Source organism: Lagopus leucura, unplaced genomic scaffold, assembly GCF_019238085.1.
Source record: "Lagopus leucura isolate 7727_CA_CO unplaced genomic scaffold, USGS_WTPT01 Super-Scaffold_100021, whole genome shotgun sequence".
Classification (NCBI taxonomy): Eukaryota; Metazoa; Chordata; class Aves; order Galliformes; family Phasianidae; genus Lagopus; species Lagopus leucura.
In genome coordinates, this window is record NW_024962274.1 from 12,336,496 (window position 1) to 12,356,771 (window position 20,276).

The 20,276-nt window shown below is 39.1% G+C and overlaps 1 protein-coding gene across 3 annotated transcripts in view; it reads right to left on the reverse strand.

Annotated features, from left to right (window-relative positions):
- ARMC8 (armadillo repeat containing 8) overlaps positions 1 to 20,276 on the reverse strand; it is a 58,315-nt gene that overhangs the window by 10,345 nt on the left and 27,694 nt on the right. For 2 of the 3 annotated variants that reach the window (XM_042878236.1, XM_042878238.1), the window contains 10 exons: positions 16,470 to 16,529; positions 15,213 to 15,293; positions 12,422 to 12,497; positions 12,241 to 12,331; positions 8,243 to 8,303; positions 6,996 to 7,196; positions 4,470 to 4,565; positions 2,715 to 2,797; positions 2,333 to 2,414; positions 130 to 216 (listed from right to left, as the gene is read on the reverse strand). In XM_042878236.1, coding sequence (XP_042734170.1) covers positions 130 to 216; positions 2,333 to 2,414; positions 2,715 to 2,797; positions 4,470 to 4,565; positions 6,996 to 7,196; positions 8,243 to 8,303; positions 12,241 to 12,331; positions 12,422 to 12,497; positions 15,213 to 15,293; positions 16,470 to 16,529 — 918 coding nt within the window. The remainder of the gene's footprint in view (positions 1 to 129; positions 217 to 2,332; positions 2,415 to 2,714; positions 2,798 to 4,469; positions 4,566 to 6,995; positions 7,197 to 8,242; positions 8,304 to 12,240; positions 12,332 to 12,421; positions 12,498 to 15,212; positions 15,294 to 16,469; positions 16,530 to 20,276) is intronic. The other variant, XM_042878237.1, reaches the window with a different exon arrangement.

Genomic DNA, 20,276 nt, shown 5'->3' on the forward strand with positions numbered 1-20,276 from the left:
ATTTCAGTCTGCCTAATATTACAACTCTGTGACAATTAACACATAATTGATACCCATCAGGAACGCTTTCTGAACCACTCAGCAGGGTAGCTTTTATCCAGAAACAATAAGAGGCAAAGGCAAACTAACCTCTTTGCTTGGTGAGAACTCTAGAAGGAGATTGCATAGCGTAGAAGATGCTACTATCAGAATTTCATTCGGAGCATTCTGTAAAACCTGTTGTCATGAAGGGGAGAATGGAGAATCTCTGTCAACTAGTAGGGTAAGGCAGGGATCACTGTGACATGGAATACCTGGAATTACGCTGCACTTTGTTATGCTACACATTTGGAGACACTTGGATGCTTGTAGTGCAGATTCAGACAGTGCTCATTTAATTCAGTGTGATACTTCTCACTACATGGCAAGCTGGAGCAAAGCAAAGTTGTTTCATAGAGGTCAGATTTGAGAGCTTTCATGTGGCTTTTAAAGAAATCAATGGGAACAAAGCCCTGTTCTGCAAAGCGTGGACTTAATTCTGCTCAGTGGCCATTCTTTCAACAGAGAACAGGCTGTGACCTGCAGAACACCTCTATACCATGCTTCACCAAAAAATATAAAATAAAAAAATGGAAGCTCCAGGAGTCTCCTCAAAACTTCTGTTCCTTGAGGAAAGCACGATACAATACAGCAAATTTTGTCATACTTGTCTTTTTGGGAAAGTGAGAAACCTCAAACAAGATAAACTCTGTTAGGTATGCCAGGAGGTCAGGTGGGACCCACACGTGCCATCCTTGAACAGAACATCCCCCAGTGTGGTCTGGGAGAGATTGGCAAGGTAAGGAGGATGCAACTGCTCTTCCAGCAAGGAAAGAGAAACGAGTGAGGGTGGTCTGTACCAACATCTCTTTCAGAGCAGGAGGCAAACGTTAACAATTACTCCATTTACAGAGTTCTGTACATTTACATGTGCCCTGTAGATGTAAGCCTTCCTCTTCAATACAGCTATATATGCTAGGGAAAAGTGAAGAAACTTCTGTAGTTATTATCAAGCTGGATTGAAAATTAATTTATCTTTATTTAAAATTTATTTTATTTTTCACTTAAGAATAATTCCTGCCATTTTGGAATGAGCAGACAGAATTCCTGACTCCAGCTTATTTAATAAAAATTACAATGAGCAACAGCCAGCAGCAGTGTTTGCAAAGTTTCTTCACAAAGCTCCCTTTCCAGATTGGTTGTGCTTCTTTGAGCAAGCTTGTCATTTTAGTTTTACATTTCTACAAGTTCTGATGTTTCCAAGTTGGGATTTTTGCAACCTTTTAGATATTCAAACCATTCCTTCCAAGCCCTTTCAGATGACAATCACAAATATTGACCATCAGAGAATTATGGCATTGTGACTATGCAGAACTTGCAAGCCTCATAAAAGGCCAATAAGATGAGCAGCAAATCAATTTTGTACAGTCCATTATTTTTGAGAATTAGAACATAAGCAGATCAGAGAAAGTCAGTGAGACTTTATACAGGCCTGAGCAGTGTGTCCAACAGGCATCCTTCTTCTGCAGAGTCACCCAAAGCACCAGAAGGAGCCAAAAGATCTCCTGATCTTTTCCTTCCTTGCAGTACTTTGACTGAAGCTTGAAGACAGTCAGCTCGTGGGTCTGCCTCACTATCAGATTCATCAGTTCAGCTTTGCTGATGAGGCTTTCTCTGTACTTCTGAATAGAGAGCCAGGCTCATTTCAGGCATTTTTCTTTCTCATTCTCATGGGCGCCTACATTGCCTAAGCATTCAGGCTCCTTGCAGCATTGCCTCATTCCCCATTTTCAGGAGCTAAAAAACACTGACACTAAGAAACTGGTCTATTTATCTGCACTCAGTGACAATCTTAGTTACAGGGCAAGAAACACTAGGTGCATTTTGATGTATTTTAATGTTGTGGATAATTGCATTTTATTTAAAAAAAAAAAAAGTATTTTAAAAAGTCTTGCTGAATTCTTCAGCTTCAGTTTCAGTATTTGCAATGAGAACTACAGGAGAAAACAGGCCTAAATTCTCTTGTAGCACTTACACACCAAGTCTGAACTGTTCCATCTACTCTGAACTGAAGGATATACAGTCCTACAAGACTAAATATTAGGGATAATGTAGCTTTATTAATTGATCACAGGAAAGAAAAAGATGAAAAAAGAGCAAAGCATGGACCACAGCACTCTTTGCACGGACTTGATTTCTAAGTCATATCCACTATGATTCTACAGAAACACGTGCAAATTAAACATACACCATATCCTCCATGTCATTATAACCAAGCAGAAAACTTGTGTGGTTGCAACTTGACTTCACTTACCTTCATTAAAGGTTTCCATACAGCATGATCCTGAAAACTTGTCCTGAGCTGCTGAACAGAACGGGACAAGCTGTGCAAACACCTAAAACAGAGAAGAAACACCCATTGTGAAGAAAAGTACGCAGAGGTACACTTATGCTTCTACACATACACACACATTGCTTTTGCACATAATAATGCAGTCTAGAACGTGATGACCAATAGCTTGCAAACAGCAAAAGAAAATACCGTGCTAGTCCAGGATCATTTTCTCCCCTTAACAAGTTTTCCAACAGTAGATTTCAGATCAACTTCAGCTCTTGAAAAACTGAAGTTCCAGCAAGTGCAACATCAGACTTTGACCAAAAAAAAAATAATTGTATGAAACAAAAAAGCATCCTACCTGACTGCAGCTAATCGCACCTTGATACTAGATTCAGATAAGCCATTAACAATACGGTCCATCATATTTTCAGTTTCAATGATCTAGAGCAAAAAGCAATCAATATTATATGAATAAAATAATATGAACATTTATGGGGTGGTTGTTTTGGGGTTGGTTTTTTTTGTTTTTTTTCTTTTCTGTCTGCAATATTTTAAATATCATACAAAAGCTACAGCTAAAAATAACAAGCCCCTTTAGAGTCTCAGATTAAGTGGAATAAAGTGTGCATCTGCACATGATTTGGAAGATATCTATACCCTCTGTTCCACTGCTGCTTTCAAAACGTCTTGATAATCATTAAGAAAATATATGTATAATATACAGAATGTATTACTCAATGTTATACTAAAATGAAAGACAGCATGTGTGAGTGCACAAAATATATACAAACTATAGATCAGAGACATGTAGTAAAGCCATCTGGAAAAGATACAGTTGCTCATCTTCCATATTCAGACATGGCCCTCATGAGCATTTCAAACTAGGATAAAAGGGAGTTCGTACCATGGTGGAAGATGGCCTTCACATAATAAAGCAACTTTTCCCTGTTCATTCCCATCACTTACAAAAGACAATTCTTTGAAATGTAAGAGAAGGGATCCTTGCTATTAACTAAAGAAATTAATCCTGCAAAAAAAAGAGAAATGTAGGGGCTTGAATTGAATTTCCAGTAGGGTTTGCTGTCGTAGGACAAGGGGAAATGATTTCAAACTAAGAGAGGGGAGATTTAGATTGGATACAAGGAAGAAGTTTTTACAGTCCTTGGAAACACCCAAGGTCAGGCTGGATGGGGCTCTGAGCACCTGATGGAACTGTAGGTGCCCCTGTCTGTCGCAGGGGAGTTGGGCTAGATGGCCTTTAAGGGTCCCTTCCAACTCAAATGATTCTATGACTCTGTGAAATCTGCAGATTCTGAATGGTTCCCCACTGACAAAATCCTCCTGCTTGTTATCTTTGCACTGAATGATTTCCCACCTCCTACATGCCCATACATTTCTTCCATTTATCCCCTTTAGTAAGTAAATAAACTCAAAACTCTCCTGCCTCTTGTGCCTGATATTTCAGTTTGACATGGCAACTCCACACTAAATTTCAAACTTTTAACTACATGACTACTCCTAAATTCCAATGTTTTCTTTGTTGTTTGAGTAGAACTTGTTCTCCTTCACACCAAACACTCCAATAGCACAAACCCCTTGGTCACTTCAGAATCATGGAAACAATTCTGACTTGGTTCCACAATATGATTGACTGTCTAGGGTTTGTTTCTGGATTAACATTTATTTTATAATAGAGGCAAATTTTGTCCCTCAAAACACAGAAATGTTTAAAGACCCACATGCCACAACAGTGTCCCTGCATTGATAACAGTTGGATTGATAATCTTCATAGGTCCCTTTCTACTAAGCTATTCCATTCTATTCTGAGTAGCAAGGACCACAGCATGTTGACAGACTTTATTCTGAAAATCTAGTTCATCACCATGAAAAATTCACACTAACTTTACTCTTCTATCTTGTTACTGAAAGACAAATTTTCTTCCAATTCCACTCAAAGAAAGTGCACTGTAGAAGACTGTGTTAACATAACAGAAAGCAAGCCTTCACACCTCAACTTATACCAAAACAAAGAGGTGGAAGGAGCAAAACATATCCAAGCTCTTGGGCTGCCCTTCAGCTACAGCTCTGCCTCATTGCTAACAGTTTTGCCCACCTTTTTTCGAATATCTTCATCGTTTGCTCCAAGGGAAGCGTACAGCTTGAAAGCAGCCTGGCGCAGTTCATGGGCATGCTTCAAATCATGGTCAAGCTATTTAAATAAAGTACAGATATCAAATATAGACACTAAAAATTACAGGTGGTATTTCCTTATTTGCTGTAAACTAATAGTTGCTTCCTGGGGTTTTGTCTACAATACACAGAGCAGCCAGAAATGCAAACAATCTGCTGATTATCAGCTGATGTCCACACTCATCATCTGAACACAATAATTTAAGGGTATGGTTAATGTCACTGCTGAGTTACAGATCAGTCAACTTAAATAATATTTGCTTACAACAATTTGATGCCAAAACACTTCTCAGATGTTACTGCTCCGTCCAGACCATACTAAGGCAAAAAGTCTTATTTACTCAACAGAAACTTATAGGAACAAGCCAGGAGAAGTGGAAAAAACTGGGACAGAATCAAAAGTTTTATCAACAGAACTGAAGCCTACCCCTAAACCACAGGACCTAGATCTTAAGGAGAGCGTTAACTTCCAGTTCCTGTTGTAAAGGCAACACATCAAAGTGCTGTCTAGATGTTTCAGGAAGGTAACAACACAGGTGCTGGACAGGTGAATCAGGATGATGCACCATGGGACACATGGTGTCTGTGCTGAGGTATGATAATCAAGTGGCAAAACATTAGCTGTAGGGATAATAGTGGCATCCAAGCTCCTGCTATGTGTGAGCAAGGCAAGATAAAGAGTACATACAAAGTCTTGACTCTGGGAGAGCAGACCTGGATGGGCAGATGGAGAACACTGGTTCTCAGCCAGGAGAAGAGAAGGCTGGGCAGAGACATAAGAGCAGCCTTCACCTCAAGAAGAATACAAAGAACATGAAGCTGGATACTTTATAGAGGTGCACAGAAAGAGGAGAGACAATAATCAGATTGAAACAGGTGAGGTTCTAACTGGATGTGAAAAAAAAAACTATTCACCTGGGGAACTTTGGAACTGATTGCACTGAGAAGTTGTTTAATCACCATTGTTAGCAGTTTTCAACAGCCAACTAGACAAACCCTGCATGTCCTTTCCAACCAGAGTTGCTCTATGATTGACACCCTTCCAAACTCCGTACCAAAGGGTCCCCCATAACAAAGCAAAATTTTAAGTCTACTCAAAATGCCAGAAAAATGTCAGTATTAAGCAACAAGTTACTGGTATAAAAGAACTGTGAAAAATTAAGCCATATGAATAGTTTCCCCTGGTACAAATACATCATTAGAGCACAATGTATTACGTCTATTTTAAATATTTTAACAACGATAAGAAACCTGTTCTGCAAAGTCCACACTTATCTAGTTTTTACCTTTTGGGGTGTAATTCAAAGCATTTTTTCCTTCTCCTCCAAATAAGCACCCTGCCCTTCCAGATGACTACTTTTACAGACTTTCTGAACACTTCAAGCACTGTCATAATATCTGTAATCACTCACATTCAGAACCTTTGCCATGTTTTTGATGCTACTGCCAATGCTCATCGCTCCCCAGTCAAATGCTAATCTTCCTTCTGCTTATTTAAATCCAAGGTGCAACCAACAGGTTTTTTTAATGCTTAATTTGCATTTTTACATCTACTTCAAAGCAGCTGCATATTCAGAATCAATTCAATCTGGTGAAAGCCTGAGAGGTGTGTCTACTTCTTGGGTCAGTTTCAAAGAAAAACAAAGGCTCTGTAATCCAGTTCTTTGGGGTACTTTCTAAAGACTGAATGAGAGAAAAAGGGAGTTGACAAATGATACTTCCCTACAAGGAATATCAAGAACAATTCTGCTTCTGAGGTTGACTGATCTACCAGTGCTTTGGTAAGTGTATACAAAGCTGGGAACGGAACAGCTCCTAAAATACCTATGAAAATAAGCCTCCAAGGTATATTGGATCACTGTTTATCCAACCTCTTGCAAGTGCAGATAACACCTGGAGATAATGTGAAGTGATATACAGGACATCCAGGTTTTTCTGCTTAACAGAAAAGAACTATCTCTGAACTTGACATTTCCACAACTTCACCTATGAATTCAAACCATCCACATCACATGCACTATTACCTCTTATGAAGATGAAATGCAGTGGTTCCTGAAGGTAAGCCTTGTAAACTCAGCACGTGAGCAACATGACAGATGCCCCAGTCTGGTACTTCATTGCTATACTTGGAAAATGTCACTAAACTCTTATGAAGAAGCTGTGTTAAACTATCTAGAAACCACCTTCCTGTTTTCCACAAAGAACAGCAGCATCCTTCTTACAAGATGCAGAGCCCAAATATACACAGAGTTCTTTGTTTGGATATTACAGGCTCCAGAAAAAGCAGCTAATGAGCAAAGGCTTGAGGACTACATGCATTAGGGTCATGGCCGGAGCTCTGGCAACCTTTCCATTGACAAACTCAGACATAAGGCTGAGTTAAATAGAATAAAGAAACATCTTGAGCCCATTTGTTACTGTTCTTCAAATATTCAGAAGGGGAACATACCCTTTTGATATCAGTGATTGCACTCACTGAGCTGGGATACTTGAAGTAATCGGCAAGCATGACAATGAGGTGGTCAGTAATGCTGGCAATTCTTTGGAGCTCCACATCTGTTTCAATCAAATAGGCCAGAGTTTCTGCTCCTTCTACTCGCTCCTCCAGCAGTCTCTCCTTGCTACACATTCGAACCAAACATGGCAGAGTCTGATGAGTTTAAAAAGAATAAAAATATAACACACTGTTTGGAACAGCTACATTCATAAAGAAACTCAAACAGCTATTCTAGAGCAATTCTCAGTAATGTTATTTAGACAGGTACCTTCAGACAAAAACAATTTTAAAGACTACAGAGAAATTGTTCAGGCATTACTGAGCATGCATTAGGCTACTTTCAACCAAGTTCTCATGCAGTGAAAAAGAGTCTTATGTTTAGATCAGATGTTGCTACTGACACTGGTGATCCTGGAATGAATCCCATTTTGGATATCTGCTTAAAAAGATGGGAGTGATGGAAATTTGACTCTGCCAACATGTGGACTTTCATCTGTAATTACCTTGAATGGTAGATACGAAATTCCCACTAACACAAAGTGTAAATGTGTACTCTACTGCAATGAACACTGAAATATGTTTTCTTAGTGCAGCACTGTATAAAGAAACTGCCTGTTCCCCAGAATTACCAGAACACTGGACTTAGGGCCAGTTCCTGACACACTGCCGACAGCTCTCCCTACTCGAACCAAATGATGAAGCACTGATCTTCAGACAAATTTACAAAACTACTGAGAAATGTGAGAAATGGTCTGATTTTGATGGGCTCCTTTCATACACTGTGCAAGCATTTTGACTACAGTCTTCTGAAACTTGCTACTGAAATACAAAACAGTGCCTTGTTCACAAGCAGAGAACAAGGTAGAAATGTTGTTTCCATGTTACTTATATCATTACAAACCTCAAGCTGCTGTGTATCAAACTTTGGAATATTTATTGCTGGATATGGACATTTTGTGTGATTCTTTATTTAAAAATTCTTAGAAGAGCCATATGGCTATAACTGTTTAAAGGCTAAAAGCTGTTAAATTAAAGGGGAACAATTTGTTGTTTGTTTTTTAATAAATATCATTAGAACATGGTGCTTTGAGACCATCTATTCAACAGATTTTGTGTTACTTTTTTATACTAGACAAATAAAAACAGGAATAGATCCTCACAAAAATGCTGTTTTAAACAGAATTGTCTAACTAGCTCACCTTAAGAACGATGCAAGAGTCATCAGTCCGTATTGCTCCAGCTCTGCACATGGAAGTAAGGCTGTAACAACATAACCAAACATAAATACACTTATCATTGGTTTTTAGCACTTAAAATGCTGCAGAATAACCAGATGCACTAATGAAATGCATTCCCCTTACAGAATGCTGTACTGCTAATTTCCATACATTTGAGCTTAATGGAGTTGAGCACATGAACACATTACGATATGCACACTTACAAGGAGATTTATAGTGCAGAACATCTTGCTGGAGTGCTGACCAACACACACCACACAGGTCAAAAAAAGGACTAACCAAGAGGCTTGACTGATGCACAAATCTCTTACACTAACAAAACAAAGTTAACGACCTCCATTGTGATAAAACAGTGATACGCACCGATCTGTGCTACGCTGCCCACAGCACAGGCAAGGACTTGAAACAGTAAGGAGAGGGTCAACAGAAGGCTGACAGCCTGACAGCTTAAGTCATAGAATCACCAAGGTTGGAAAAGACCTCCAAGATCACCCAGTCCAACCGTCCACCCGTCACCAATATTTCCCACTAAACCACGTCCCTCAGTACAACATTCAAGCATTTCTTGAATGCTTCCAGGCTCAGTGACTCCTCCCTGGGCAGCCCATTCCGGTGCCCAATCACTCTCTCAGGGAAGCAGTATTTCCTAATCTCCAGCCTGAATCTCCCCTTGCAACTTGAGGCCATTCTCTCAGTTCTATCACTAGTGAGAAGACACACGAGAGAAGAGGCCACCCCCACCTCACCACAACATCCCTTCCGGTAGTTGCAGAGCGATAAGGTCACCCTAAGCCTCTTCCAGACAAACTCATCCCCATTCCCTCAGATGCTCCTCAGAAGTATTGTGCTGCCCTTCTGTAAACACGCTCCAGGGCCTCAATGCCTTACTGCAGTGAGGGGCCCAAAACTGAACACAGCATTCGAGGTGCAGCCTCACCAGAGCAGAGTACAGGAGGATGATCACCTCCCTGCTCCTGCTGGCTGCACTGTTTCTGATACAAGTCAGGATGCCACTGGCCTTCTTGGCCACCTGGGCACACTGCTGCTCGTGTTCAGCCAAGCATCACCCAACACCCCCAGGTCCTCTTCCTTTACACAGTCCTCCAGGCACCCAGCCCCAAGCCCACAGCACTGCCTGGGGTTGTTGTGGCCAAAGTGCAGGACCCAGCAGTTGGTCCTGCAGAACTTCATCCCATTGGCCTCAGCCCAGATATCCAGCCTGTCCAGATCACTCTGCAGGGCCTCCCTACCCCCATGCAGATCGATAACTTCCTGCCAGCCTGGTGTCATCTGCAGAAACATTCAAGCTTGGCAATAGGCTCTAGGAGACTCAGTGCCCCAATGCAGGAGTAGTCAAGCATCTTGTTTTAGCTTTCAAACTAAGCCACTGTAACTGGCTTTTAGCATGTCACAACTTGGTGGTTAAAAAAAAAATAACTGCAATTCGGTGATTTAAAACCAACATTTCAATTCTCTGTTGGGCTGGTTGGAACTGAGTATAGGGTCAATCACAATGGCCTAGTAGTAACATGCCAACCTTAATAATACCATGTTTCACTGCATTCCTATGATTTTCAGAAGTACCCAGAGCTCCCACATCTTTAATAACATCACTGAACCCATTCCAAATGCCTACCAATGACAGCCATGAATAAAAATGCATTGATGATGAGCTATCATGTCTCAGAAGTTAAAAATATATGACTTGACAGCACACAGATTATTTTATAAACTTTTCTGTTCCATCTTTGTATCTTACAGCTGGAAATGCTAATATTCATGTCCAAACAATCAGGAGAAGAACACTAGTCTTGCAGCTGCCATTAATTCCTGTTAACATACTGTTTGCAGGACAAACTGGTTCAACTTCCAACACAACGTAAGCTAAAGTACTTCAGGTAAAATAAGCTTGGCTTAGATGGCAGCAGCTACGCTAATTTCAGTAGAAAAGGTTACTGTTCTCCTTATAGGTGCAAATTACTCCAGGTCTACTTCAATAGTTGAAAAGCAAAGGAAGCTGCCTAAGATACCCCTGTACACCAATACAGGTTAAAACTAATTTAGCAAAAGGCTTCAGAAATTCACAAGAATAGCTCTACTTCTGCATTCTAAGGACTCTACCAATAAACCAGAGAAGAATCCCACATTAATTAACAAAAGCTGGCATATCAAAAGTGAAGTCTTAATTTAGAACCAGAAGAACAGAGGACCTGTTACAATTTCACCTACTACTCTACCCTAGATGAAATGAAGGGAGATATAACTTACTTTAAGGGATACAAACAGGAAATGGACTTAGAGAAGAAAAGCCAGTAGATTTTTTTAAGCCTCTACACTGTCATCAAACTGAGGCCTTGAATGCCCTAGGAACGAAGGCTGCCCACAGACTAATTAGAAGCCCACTCTTGAAGCACAAGACACTGGTTTGTTTCCCTCTTGCTTATAGCTCTTCTTTGCTTTTCATTGCACTCTTTTTCTTCTTTGCTTTCAGAAGTCCATTTGAGCCAAAAATGAGAGATTCTCCAGCCAAATCCTTCCAAACCAAAGCAGATTAATAAGGAATACCAACACATCTGAGAGCGTTCATCCTAGAACAAGGAGACTGTCCAAAGACAGAATAGATTTTTAACTGCAATCTGCCTTCATAACTAATCAATGCTCTCATATCTTGAGATCAGTTAAAAAAAATTCAGTTCTCATACTTGATTTTTTAACCCTAATTCTGTTTTCTCTGAATTGCCAAAGAAACACAAATCATTCACAACAGACTTCTACAAGGCAGTTAATTTACCTTGCCCTCCTTCAATGCTTGAAGAAAACCAGATTTGTTACAAGGGAATACGGGAAACCCCCAGTCCAACCTCCCACACAGAGTGGGATTACCTTCCCAAAACAATCCTCCCCAAATGTACGCTTATTTATAACTGCTTTCATGAGTGGGTTAAGTTGCCACAACCTGGCAAAATGACAAGAGACCATCCTACCTACTCCCCTTCCTTATTCCTCTGCCAGAAACTCAAGCCTTTGCACTGACAAGTGTCAGTGAAATCATTTTGGTGAATAGAATCAGAAAACTCATTGCCGCAGACCAAAGATAAGCCACCAAAATTTAGAATAGCTGTAAATGGAAGGAATTAAATTAAATCAAATCATCAATGACCAAACTCTCAAATCATGTTTAATTTTAGTAGTTCATAGTGACAAATCTCTTTAACCACTTGAAGTCATTTATTCCATCTCATCAACACAGTGGAGTGAAAACGGTCTTAAGCAGAGTTAGTTCCCAGCTTACGGAGTGAGAAACCCTAGTGTTCATGTTACAGAACTTGGTCACATTTTGTCACAAGGTACAAAGACATTACGTACACAAACATACAGAAATCTGCCCATGTCAAAAGGGAAAGGTTGATATAAGATAAATTAATAACTAATTCTGCTGCATGAACATATGAAGTTTAAAAACTAATCTATATTTAATTAGATCACTTGAGAGAGCGCCAAGCTTTGCTCTCTTCTTATTTTAGGGGAGGGCACATTGTTCTCAATATACCACAGCCACAGTCTCCAAAGAGAACGCTCTGGACAGTGGTGTAACAGGGACATCATCTTGCAGTACACGATTCCATTTCAGTGTTATGCTTTGTAAGGACACGCTATTGACCATAACCTATCTAACGTAAAACTTGTTGTCAAATTCAAGCTATTTGTGAAAACTGCAGTTCAACTGAAGAAAACAGAGGTGGTTTTGTTTTTCCTGTTTAGGCTCAATAAAAACAAAAGCTACACCGTAATGATTATTAGGTGATAACAGTATTTCAAGTATCTATGTAATGCAAATAACATCTAGGATTATTCCTACCTAAAGTTTTAGTTCCCTTACTTGCAGTGAGGAAAAAAACCCAAAAGTTAAGAAATATTAAACTGCACACTATTGCATTCCAATTCCTGATGCAAATTACCATTTGGCTGATGTGAGCTGCATTTCAATAGGTTTGTCCCTTTGTAACATCTTCACAAAGATTTGTGGTAACAGTTCTCCATCAACCGACACTGTAAGCAATGAAAGAGAACTCAAAGTAATATTAATTCAATCAGTCAATAAAGCACGTGTCAAACAAGCAACAGTTGCATTATACTTACCATTTACTAGAGTCATTGATACCTGTGGGTTCTCAAAGGCTAGAACGGAGAAGCATTTCAAGGCTTGCATTCGAACCTGTGTAAAAAAACAATAAATGAAGCATAAACGTAAATGCTAACTCAAAAGAAATATTGGACTGTACTGATGTACAAGGTAGCAGAAATAATCCTGTAAAATCAGTAAGAAATTTAGATGGATAAAAAGCAGATAAAACATCTAATTCACAGTTTAACTCCTCTGATCTCTCTGCTTGAATGACCATTACAGACTGCACGTGGTGAACTATTTTCAAAGCCACAAGCAAGGCCTGGCATGTGGGAAGCAGACATTCAGAAACACAAGTTTGATTCGTGGTTTCTCACAAACGTGCAAACAACAACAAAAAACAGATGTATCATAAATCCAGTACTTACTTTTTTCAGGATTCCCAAGTACCCAAGGGAATTGGAAACACATGCCACTACATCAGTAGTTTTTAAAGGTGAATTTAATAAAAGTTCTGAAGAGATCATCCTGTTGAATTGATTTTAAACTAATCTTAAAACAAAAATATACTGTAAGTTTTACTGCTATTACATAACTTCAGTTATCACCTGCGCACTAATGATTCACAGCTCTCTATGCTGGATCAGAGAATTGTTTAAGTTGGAAGAGACCTCTGGATATCATCTGGTTCTACTTCATCTACCAACTAGGGCAGCTGGCTGTCCAGTACAGTGTCCAGATGGCTTCTGAATATTTCCAGGGAAGGAGATTCTACAAACTCCTTGGGTAACCTGAAATCTGAAACTAAATTTTGGTTCATCAAACCTTCACAGTTGCCTAGTCAAGTTAGCCTATGACTTCCCTATAACCTCTTTAGTGAGGCAAGGAAAATTATCATCGTTGTCATCCCACATAAAGAGTTTAATTTGTTCACAGTCTTTTGAGTTCATTCTCTACAGTTCTATATATGTAAATTTTGCCAATGTGTTTCTATGCTTTTGTTGCAACTTCCTCAGTGTGACAATAAAACAAAAAAGCAAGGTAAAAATCCCTGTCTCTGAAGAAAGCATTTGTGACTGCTGCAAGCTAGGTTTATGTTCATTCTATCTTCCTCAAAGAGTCCTAGAAACATGGAATTCTGAAGGTAGACAACAACAGCAAAGACTAGCAAATTTCTATGCATTCATATTATATCTCATTACAGCCAAGGTAAGACACAATCAATAGCAGCAAAGTCTTAAGTCAGGAGTAACACAGAGCAGAAATGGATACGTGGCTTCAAAACAAAAGCCTTATTTGACAACACTTCTGTTTACTTAACAGATGATTTGATGAATACAATGCGTGCTTCAAAGCAACAGGAAGCAGAGATTGTATATCAAAAAGCATTGAGAAGAGTCAAACCCAGCTGAAGAGTTGGATTCAAGAGGCAGCAGCAGACCTGGAGGTGGGGACAACGGCGTTTTAATGAGAACAAGTGAGGTCTATGTGGAAATTAATTATTCTATGTGATACTGCTGTACTAAGATTTTAAAATTACTGCAATGGCTGCTTTCTTTGCTAGCTTTGTCTACTTAAAAACAATTAATTCAGCAGTTATTGAGAAACAGATGCCAGAATTTGGAAAAAACATGCAACTATGGTCTCGAAAAAGTCACCTGTCCTGCCTGTAAAAGCTACAGACCCTTTGTGTTAGGCACCTCACAAGTGTGCGTCCCACTCATCGCTCCCTGTCAATAAATGGGGAAGATGCTCACACCACTGCCTGCCTAAGGGATGATTTCTGTACCAAAGCAAAAGAGTTTATTCAAAAATTACCAGTCAGTTATCTTGGCAGACCTACACAAACTACTGTCAAAGGAACTGAAAGCCCATCCTGAGGGCTTCCTGTGTCTACTGGTTGATCTACTCCAAGTTCTGAAAATACACGATGTTTTTGAATACTGTCTTTTCCTATCTTGCTCTCCTTTACTTGCATAAATATTAAAAAACTATGGATATAAGTATGAGAATGAAATGGCTTGAATTCCTGAAAAACATCGGTTACACTGAAAAAGCAACTGAAAAATCTCACCCAGCTCCCATTTCTTTATTTCAAAAAAATAGGAATGGTTCAAACTGTTGCACGACTTGGAAAATTCACCTTACAACAGTCTGAAAAACTTCAGTTGATGAAAAAAAACAAGCAAAAGTTGCCTGATTGTGGTGAAAACTTAATACAGAAAGACAGAAAGCACAGCTGTCAGTCCCAGTAATAAAACAGTGAAAAGACCATACTTCAAACAGGATTTATAAAATGAAACAGCAGTGACATTTTCACATAGCCCAGGATGGACTCTTGAAAGCATAAAAAAGGATGGAGACAAGACTTGTTAGACTCAATGAGCACAAAACACTGGTAGCTGGCCACTTCCACAGATTCCAAGCTCATATTTTAAGGAGTGTGTCTTCTCTTTAGAACAGCTCATCTTTGCTTTTCTTCTGCTTAATTGCTTTTTCTCCTTTAACGTTCAGCAAATTTGACCAGTCTTATTTTGATTTCTTTTTCTTATGTTTGCCAAGTGACTGCCCTTCAGATCAGCTGATCCTAGATCTGCCTTCAGTAATGATGCCCTAGGTTTACAGAGCATTCCAAAATAACAGGTTTCATTTTGATAGAAACCCACATGACAGATTGTTATTCTAGAAATAGACATTACACACAGTAACAGTTCAAGTTCATATATGCATACACAGCTTTTCTCATGACCATTGGGATCCCTTTCATAAACTTACATAAACCACTGGATAATTTTAATCTCTTACTTTGTAGGAGGTGGAAACTAACAGATGTGCGATATTCTGAACTGCTCCATGGTTAAACAAGATTGTCTGGTGGTCTGGACCCTAGAAAGGAAAACATAAAACGAAATGTATTTATTTAGGGAACATGTGAAAGATTACTATTACCTCAATTATTATTATTTTAGTATTCAAAGGTAGGTTTCCTAGCATGGATTTTGTAATCAGTTGGCATATCGACTTATTTTTACAAGAAAGAAGCCTGATTCTTACTTTACAGCATTTGTCCTTCTCTGATAATCACTTTCATGCTTTACTTCAACAGGAAACAAAATCATTTCCCATAAATGAAGAAACATGGACAGACTGCTTATGTTTCTATTTTTCATATTGGAAAGAATAGAAAGCTCCTGATTTTCTTCACAAATCACATAGAAGATCCCCAGTCACTGATGTCTTTCTAAAGGGTAATATTAAACATTTTCAACAACTCTAACCTCAGAAGAAACAGAATTAAGTGTAAAAATGTTTCCAGATAAAACGCGAAAGTGCTTTGGGAACTGATTCACAATTTCCTCCTACAGATTATTTTAGTTTCAAACACACTCAGCCATAAATTTAGACTGCCATCACCCATTTCTTGACTTCAAGACCCAAGTCAACAATGGCCAATAGATCAATATTTTCCTTTCAATTTAAAAAGCATTTGGAATTAAACACAAATACTGAATTCTGCAGTAGATAGAGATCGGAAATTCTGTAGCATGACGAGACTCAATGAGGTCAAACAAACCAAGAAATGCCCAAGAGGCCTGCAACTCCCAGCAGTCTCCTGGGAGACTTGCAAACACCTCTTCAGAAGTAGAGTCATGACTCTGGCCACTGCATTAAACATGGGCACAATTGAGATTCACCTTTTGGAATGTCACACCGTTAATCACGCCTTGATACATTTTCTTGACTACTCTGCAAATGAAGCAAGGATCTTCACTCAATTTTTTGTTCAAACCCAGCTGAGTTTATGGGCATATCCACACACCCTAGTAAGCATAAGTGACACTTCCTTTCCACATTTGAGATTCAGCTGAAATCAGATTCTTTTTATACTCAAAAGAACATTTTTGGAACATCCCTTACTCTAAGAAAAACAGCATGAGAATTACTTTTAGATGCAACATATCTGGTGCTTTAAGAGATGCTTCAGCTGCTACTGCCACCAAGAGCTTTCTATAAAAAAAAATACAATCAAAATAGCATGGTTGAAGGAGGAAAACAACTTACATTGGCACACAGAAGTGGCTGAGGCAATGATTTAAAGCCGCAGCTATGCCAGTGTTGAAGCTGAAGAACAGACATTGAAATATGTGAAAAATATGAATGAGCTTAGAAGTTAAAAAAATCATATTGACCTAGATTGTTCTAGCAATTCATGGGCATTAGCGATTTTTTCAATGAGATGCAGATGTCAAACTCTGTATTGATAGCTGCAGAAGTTGATGTACAGATTAGATGTACGTGTTGTGTTTGCACACACCAATTCTGCTTGTCCAATGCACACACAGGCTGAGTTATAACTGAAACAGACACAGCTTCAAACACACAGGTGAAATCTTCAGGTTACAGTATACCCTTCCTTTCTAATTCCAAGCATCTCAGACAACAGCTTAATGGCAGGGCCTTTTGGCTTTGTTTTTCTCTGGGTACCCTATCAGAGTTGCCAGTTCTACTTCAAGGATCTGAAACCCCCTATCAGCAGAGTTGGAACTAGGTGATGTTGAAGGTTCCTTGCAACCCAAGCCATTCTATTCTAGGATCTTTTTTCCCCAAATGTGCTTGAGCGATGCAATATTTCAGAGACAAATAACTTCTCTTGCATTATTTTCTATCAGAATTCTGATTTTCAAGAAAGCAGTAGGATAGAACAGTCTAACAACTCATTCCATAATGAGATTTTAGAAGCAGATATGGAAATGCAAATGTATCTTGGTTCAGGGATCCAGCACCAGGCCTAGGATCACATAAGAAAACATTCTCAGAAGGGGCTTAGGAGGAAACTGCCCTGATTACAGGTTTTATCCTGGATCTCTCCGGGACACGAGAGTTTAATTTTCAACCAGTGGTGAATGTATTACTCATACAGAGATACCACCACATTCAAAAATAATTTTCCAACACTATCTTTTCAAACTATTTATACAACTGCTTCTTTCCAAATGCATACTGTATCTTTCTAATTTGACTATTAAAATAGTAAAGCTTACCTACTTGTGCTACTTTCTCTGGAAAGAAATCGACTGTGATAGAGAGGACCTTTAAAAGTAAGTTTTGATTTGCATTTTAGCATGCTTTGAACACAATCCAATTTCAGTTTACTTGGTTTTGATTATATGTTGATAGAGTCGTAGCTATGCATGCTGAAAACTGCATCATTTCCCCCTGTAAACCAACACTGTCCTTGGCTTAGGATGGCTCTTCTCCAGAGTCAACACATTCCACTGCTCAATTTTAACTCCAAAGATGCAGTGAGAAGCAACACAAGCAGGAACTTGAAGCAGGTTCCTAGCATACTGCTGTTGTTGTCTGAATCAAGGATTTCCTAGCTGAGGAGAACAGGTCTGAGCTTTTCCAGTGAAATTTGAGCAGGTAAGAAAGAAGGAAACTGAGCAGTTCAAACAAATGCATCTCTCTGAACAGGAAGAAAGAACAGAGCACAAGATCTAAGCAGAGAAGAGTATGTAGAAACAAGGAGGACAGGAGCTGTGATACATCATCATTTAATTACACTGTTTAAATATGTCAACATTTTGTGTGTATCTGTTAATAGAAGGAAAAAATTATAAACATTGATACTTATACTAATATGCTAAAGCTAACCTGAATTATAAACCTTACACTAACTCATTTACCCAGGAAAAAAACTAACATAAGGCTCTCAGTCATGTTTTTTTTTAGGGGAGGAGATGAAAATTTCATTTTAAAATGTTCTGAATACTGAGACTTTCAGAAGTATTTAACACTTTTTAATAAGAAAGTACTTTCCACATAAATCAGAAAATCCCCTGCAAATTCTGCTGCCCTGCACTAGATGTATTTCATCACATCAGAACACAGCAACTGACTTTTCATCTTATTTCCCAGATAGGAAATCCAAGAATTAATCAAAGTAAGAAAGAAAGGGGCATTTTAGAGTGTGCCCAAGAGTGGCATTAGCCAGAACAAGAAAGAAATGAGCTTTTGATCAGTTTAACATTTCTAATTATCTAATATCTAATTATATCTAATATCTATTATATCTAATTATTATATTAGTTTTTTTCAATTACAAATATTTCTCTTTGCTATGCAGCAAGGTATTTATTCTGCAAACATAGGCCCCATCCTTCATCCCTACCACTCTGCTTTTATTGAGCATTTCGGTTTCTATCTGTTTACAATGCCACTTTTTTCTTTTCAAAACCTTGGCATTTTTCAAAGCATTTGGTCCAAGCTTTGTTTGAGCTGAGCAGGACTTGTTGTTTGGAGTGGTGCTGAAAACAGCACAAGTTCATAAGAGCTTTGTTATTCTCCTCTTATTACGTGACTGGGCTGCTGTTTGGTTAACTATACGTTTGAGATGGAAGTCAGCAGATCACAGAGTTAAAAGGAAGCTGCTTACGTGGAAAAAGATGAGAACTGTGTTCAGGTTGGGTTAGTTACCTGACATTACTCAGCACTTTGCACTCAGCCAGCAAGGCTTCTGCCGCTGAGCTAAGTTCCACCTGGACCAACAGACTCCTGCACCTCCACATACAGTCAGACCTGTGCTATTTCCCCCATGTGCCAGCACGGCCTGATCCTTCAACCGTTCAAGTGACTCTGACTATGATGGACACTTTCAAGGGCTATTTAAACTTGAGATGCCTGTGTCATTAGATGGGTACAACTCACTTGTTCCTAGCTCCCATCAGGTCAAGTCAGAAACAAGTTCTTTACTAGGAGAGTGGTTAGGCCCTGGAACGGGCTGCCCAGGGAGGTTGTGGATGCCCCGTCCTTGGACGTGTTTAAGGCCAGGTTGGATGGGGTCCTGGGCAACCTGATCTGAATGTGTATGTTTGGTGGCCCTGCTAGGCAGGGGGGTTGGAACTACATGATCCTTGGGGTCCCTTCCAACCCGGGTGATTCTGTGATTCTGTGTGAACCAAAACACCTCACATGAGATCTCCCCACAGCAGAATGGTTTGGCACTGGTGCATTTTTCTTAAAACACTAAATTTGTTTTTCAATATTAATTACAGATCTGAGCTTATATAGTGCAGTGTAGGATTTCATCTGTGCTTGCTTTCAACATTTCTAAACATATTAGCAGCTGAGTTCAATTTTTAAATCACTTTACAGTCTCCAGTTTCACATAACAGAAGAAATTGAATTGGATGAATGTACATGCCAAGGTAGAGACAAACAAAGAAATAATTCACAGTTCCAGAAGACTCATTTTTAAATTACAAGACATATTTTTGGAGGTAAATACTTCTCAATTCAAGAATTTTGAACATTTTTATTTGTCAGTCCAGCAGATAAATACAGTCTAATGTCTTTAGTTATAAACTGTGGCTATAAAGGATAGATGCTAAATAGTTTTTATTTTTTACACTGAACTGAGACAGTCACTACATACCCATCAGGTACAGTAACTACCAAAAGAAACAACAATCTTTTTAAAAATGTTGTGTGGGGAAACTAGGGAAAGACGCAGACAAGGAGAGTGTCTTAAAACTAGAAGACAGCAGCATGAGAACAAGAATGCGTCTGAGGTGGAGCTGTTGTTGGTAAATTAGATGTATTCCTATATTAGGGGAACTGCGTTATACAACAGGAATGAACCTGTAACTGGTACAGCTCAACTGAGAAGAGCATTCTTCCCCTCAATCTGCAGTACTTCTTGGAAACCCTTCTTTTGGCTTAAAACAGCTGGTGTGACAGAAGATGAAAGCCCTTTGGAAAGAGAAGTTCACATGTAGCTTGAGATTTCCAGAGAAATAAAAATGAAACTTTCCTATACTTACACTGTTGGTAGTGACGACTGATATTTGCCTAGACTGTGATGTAGTT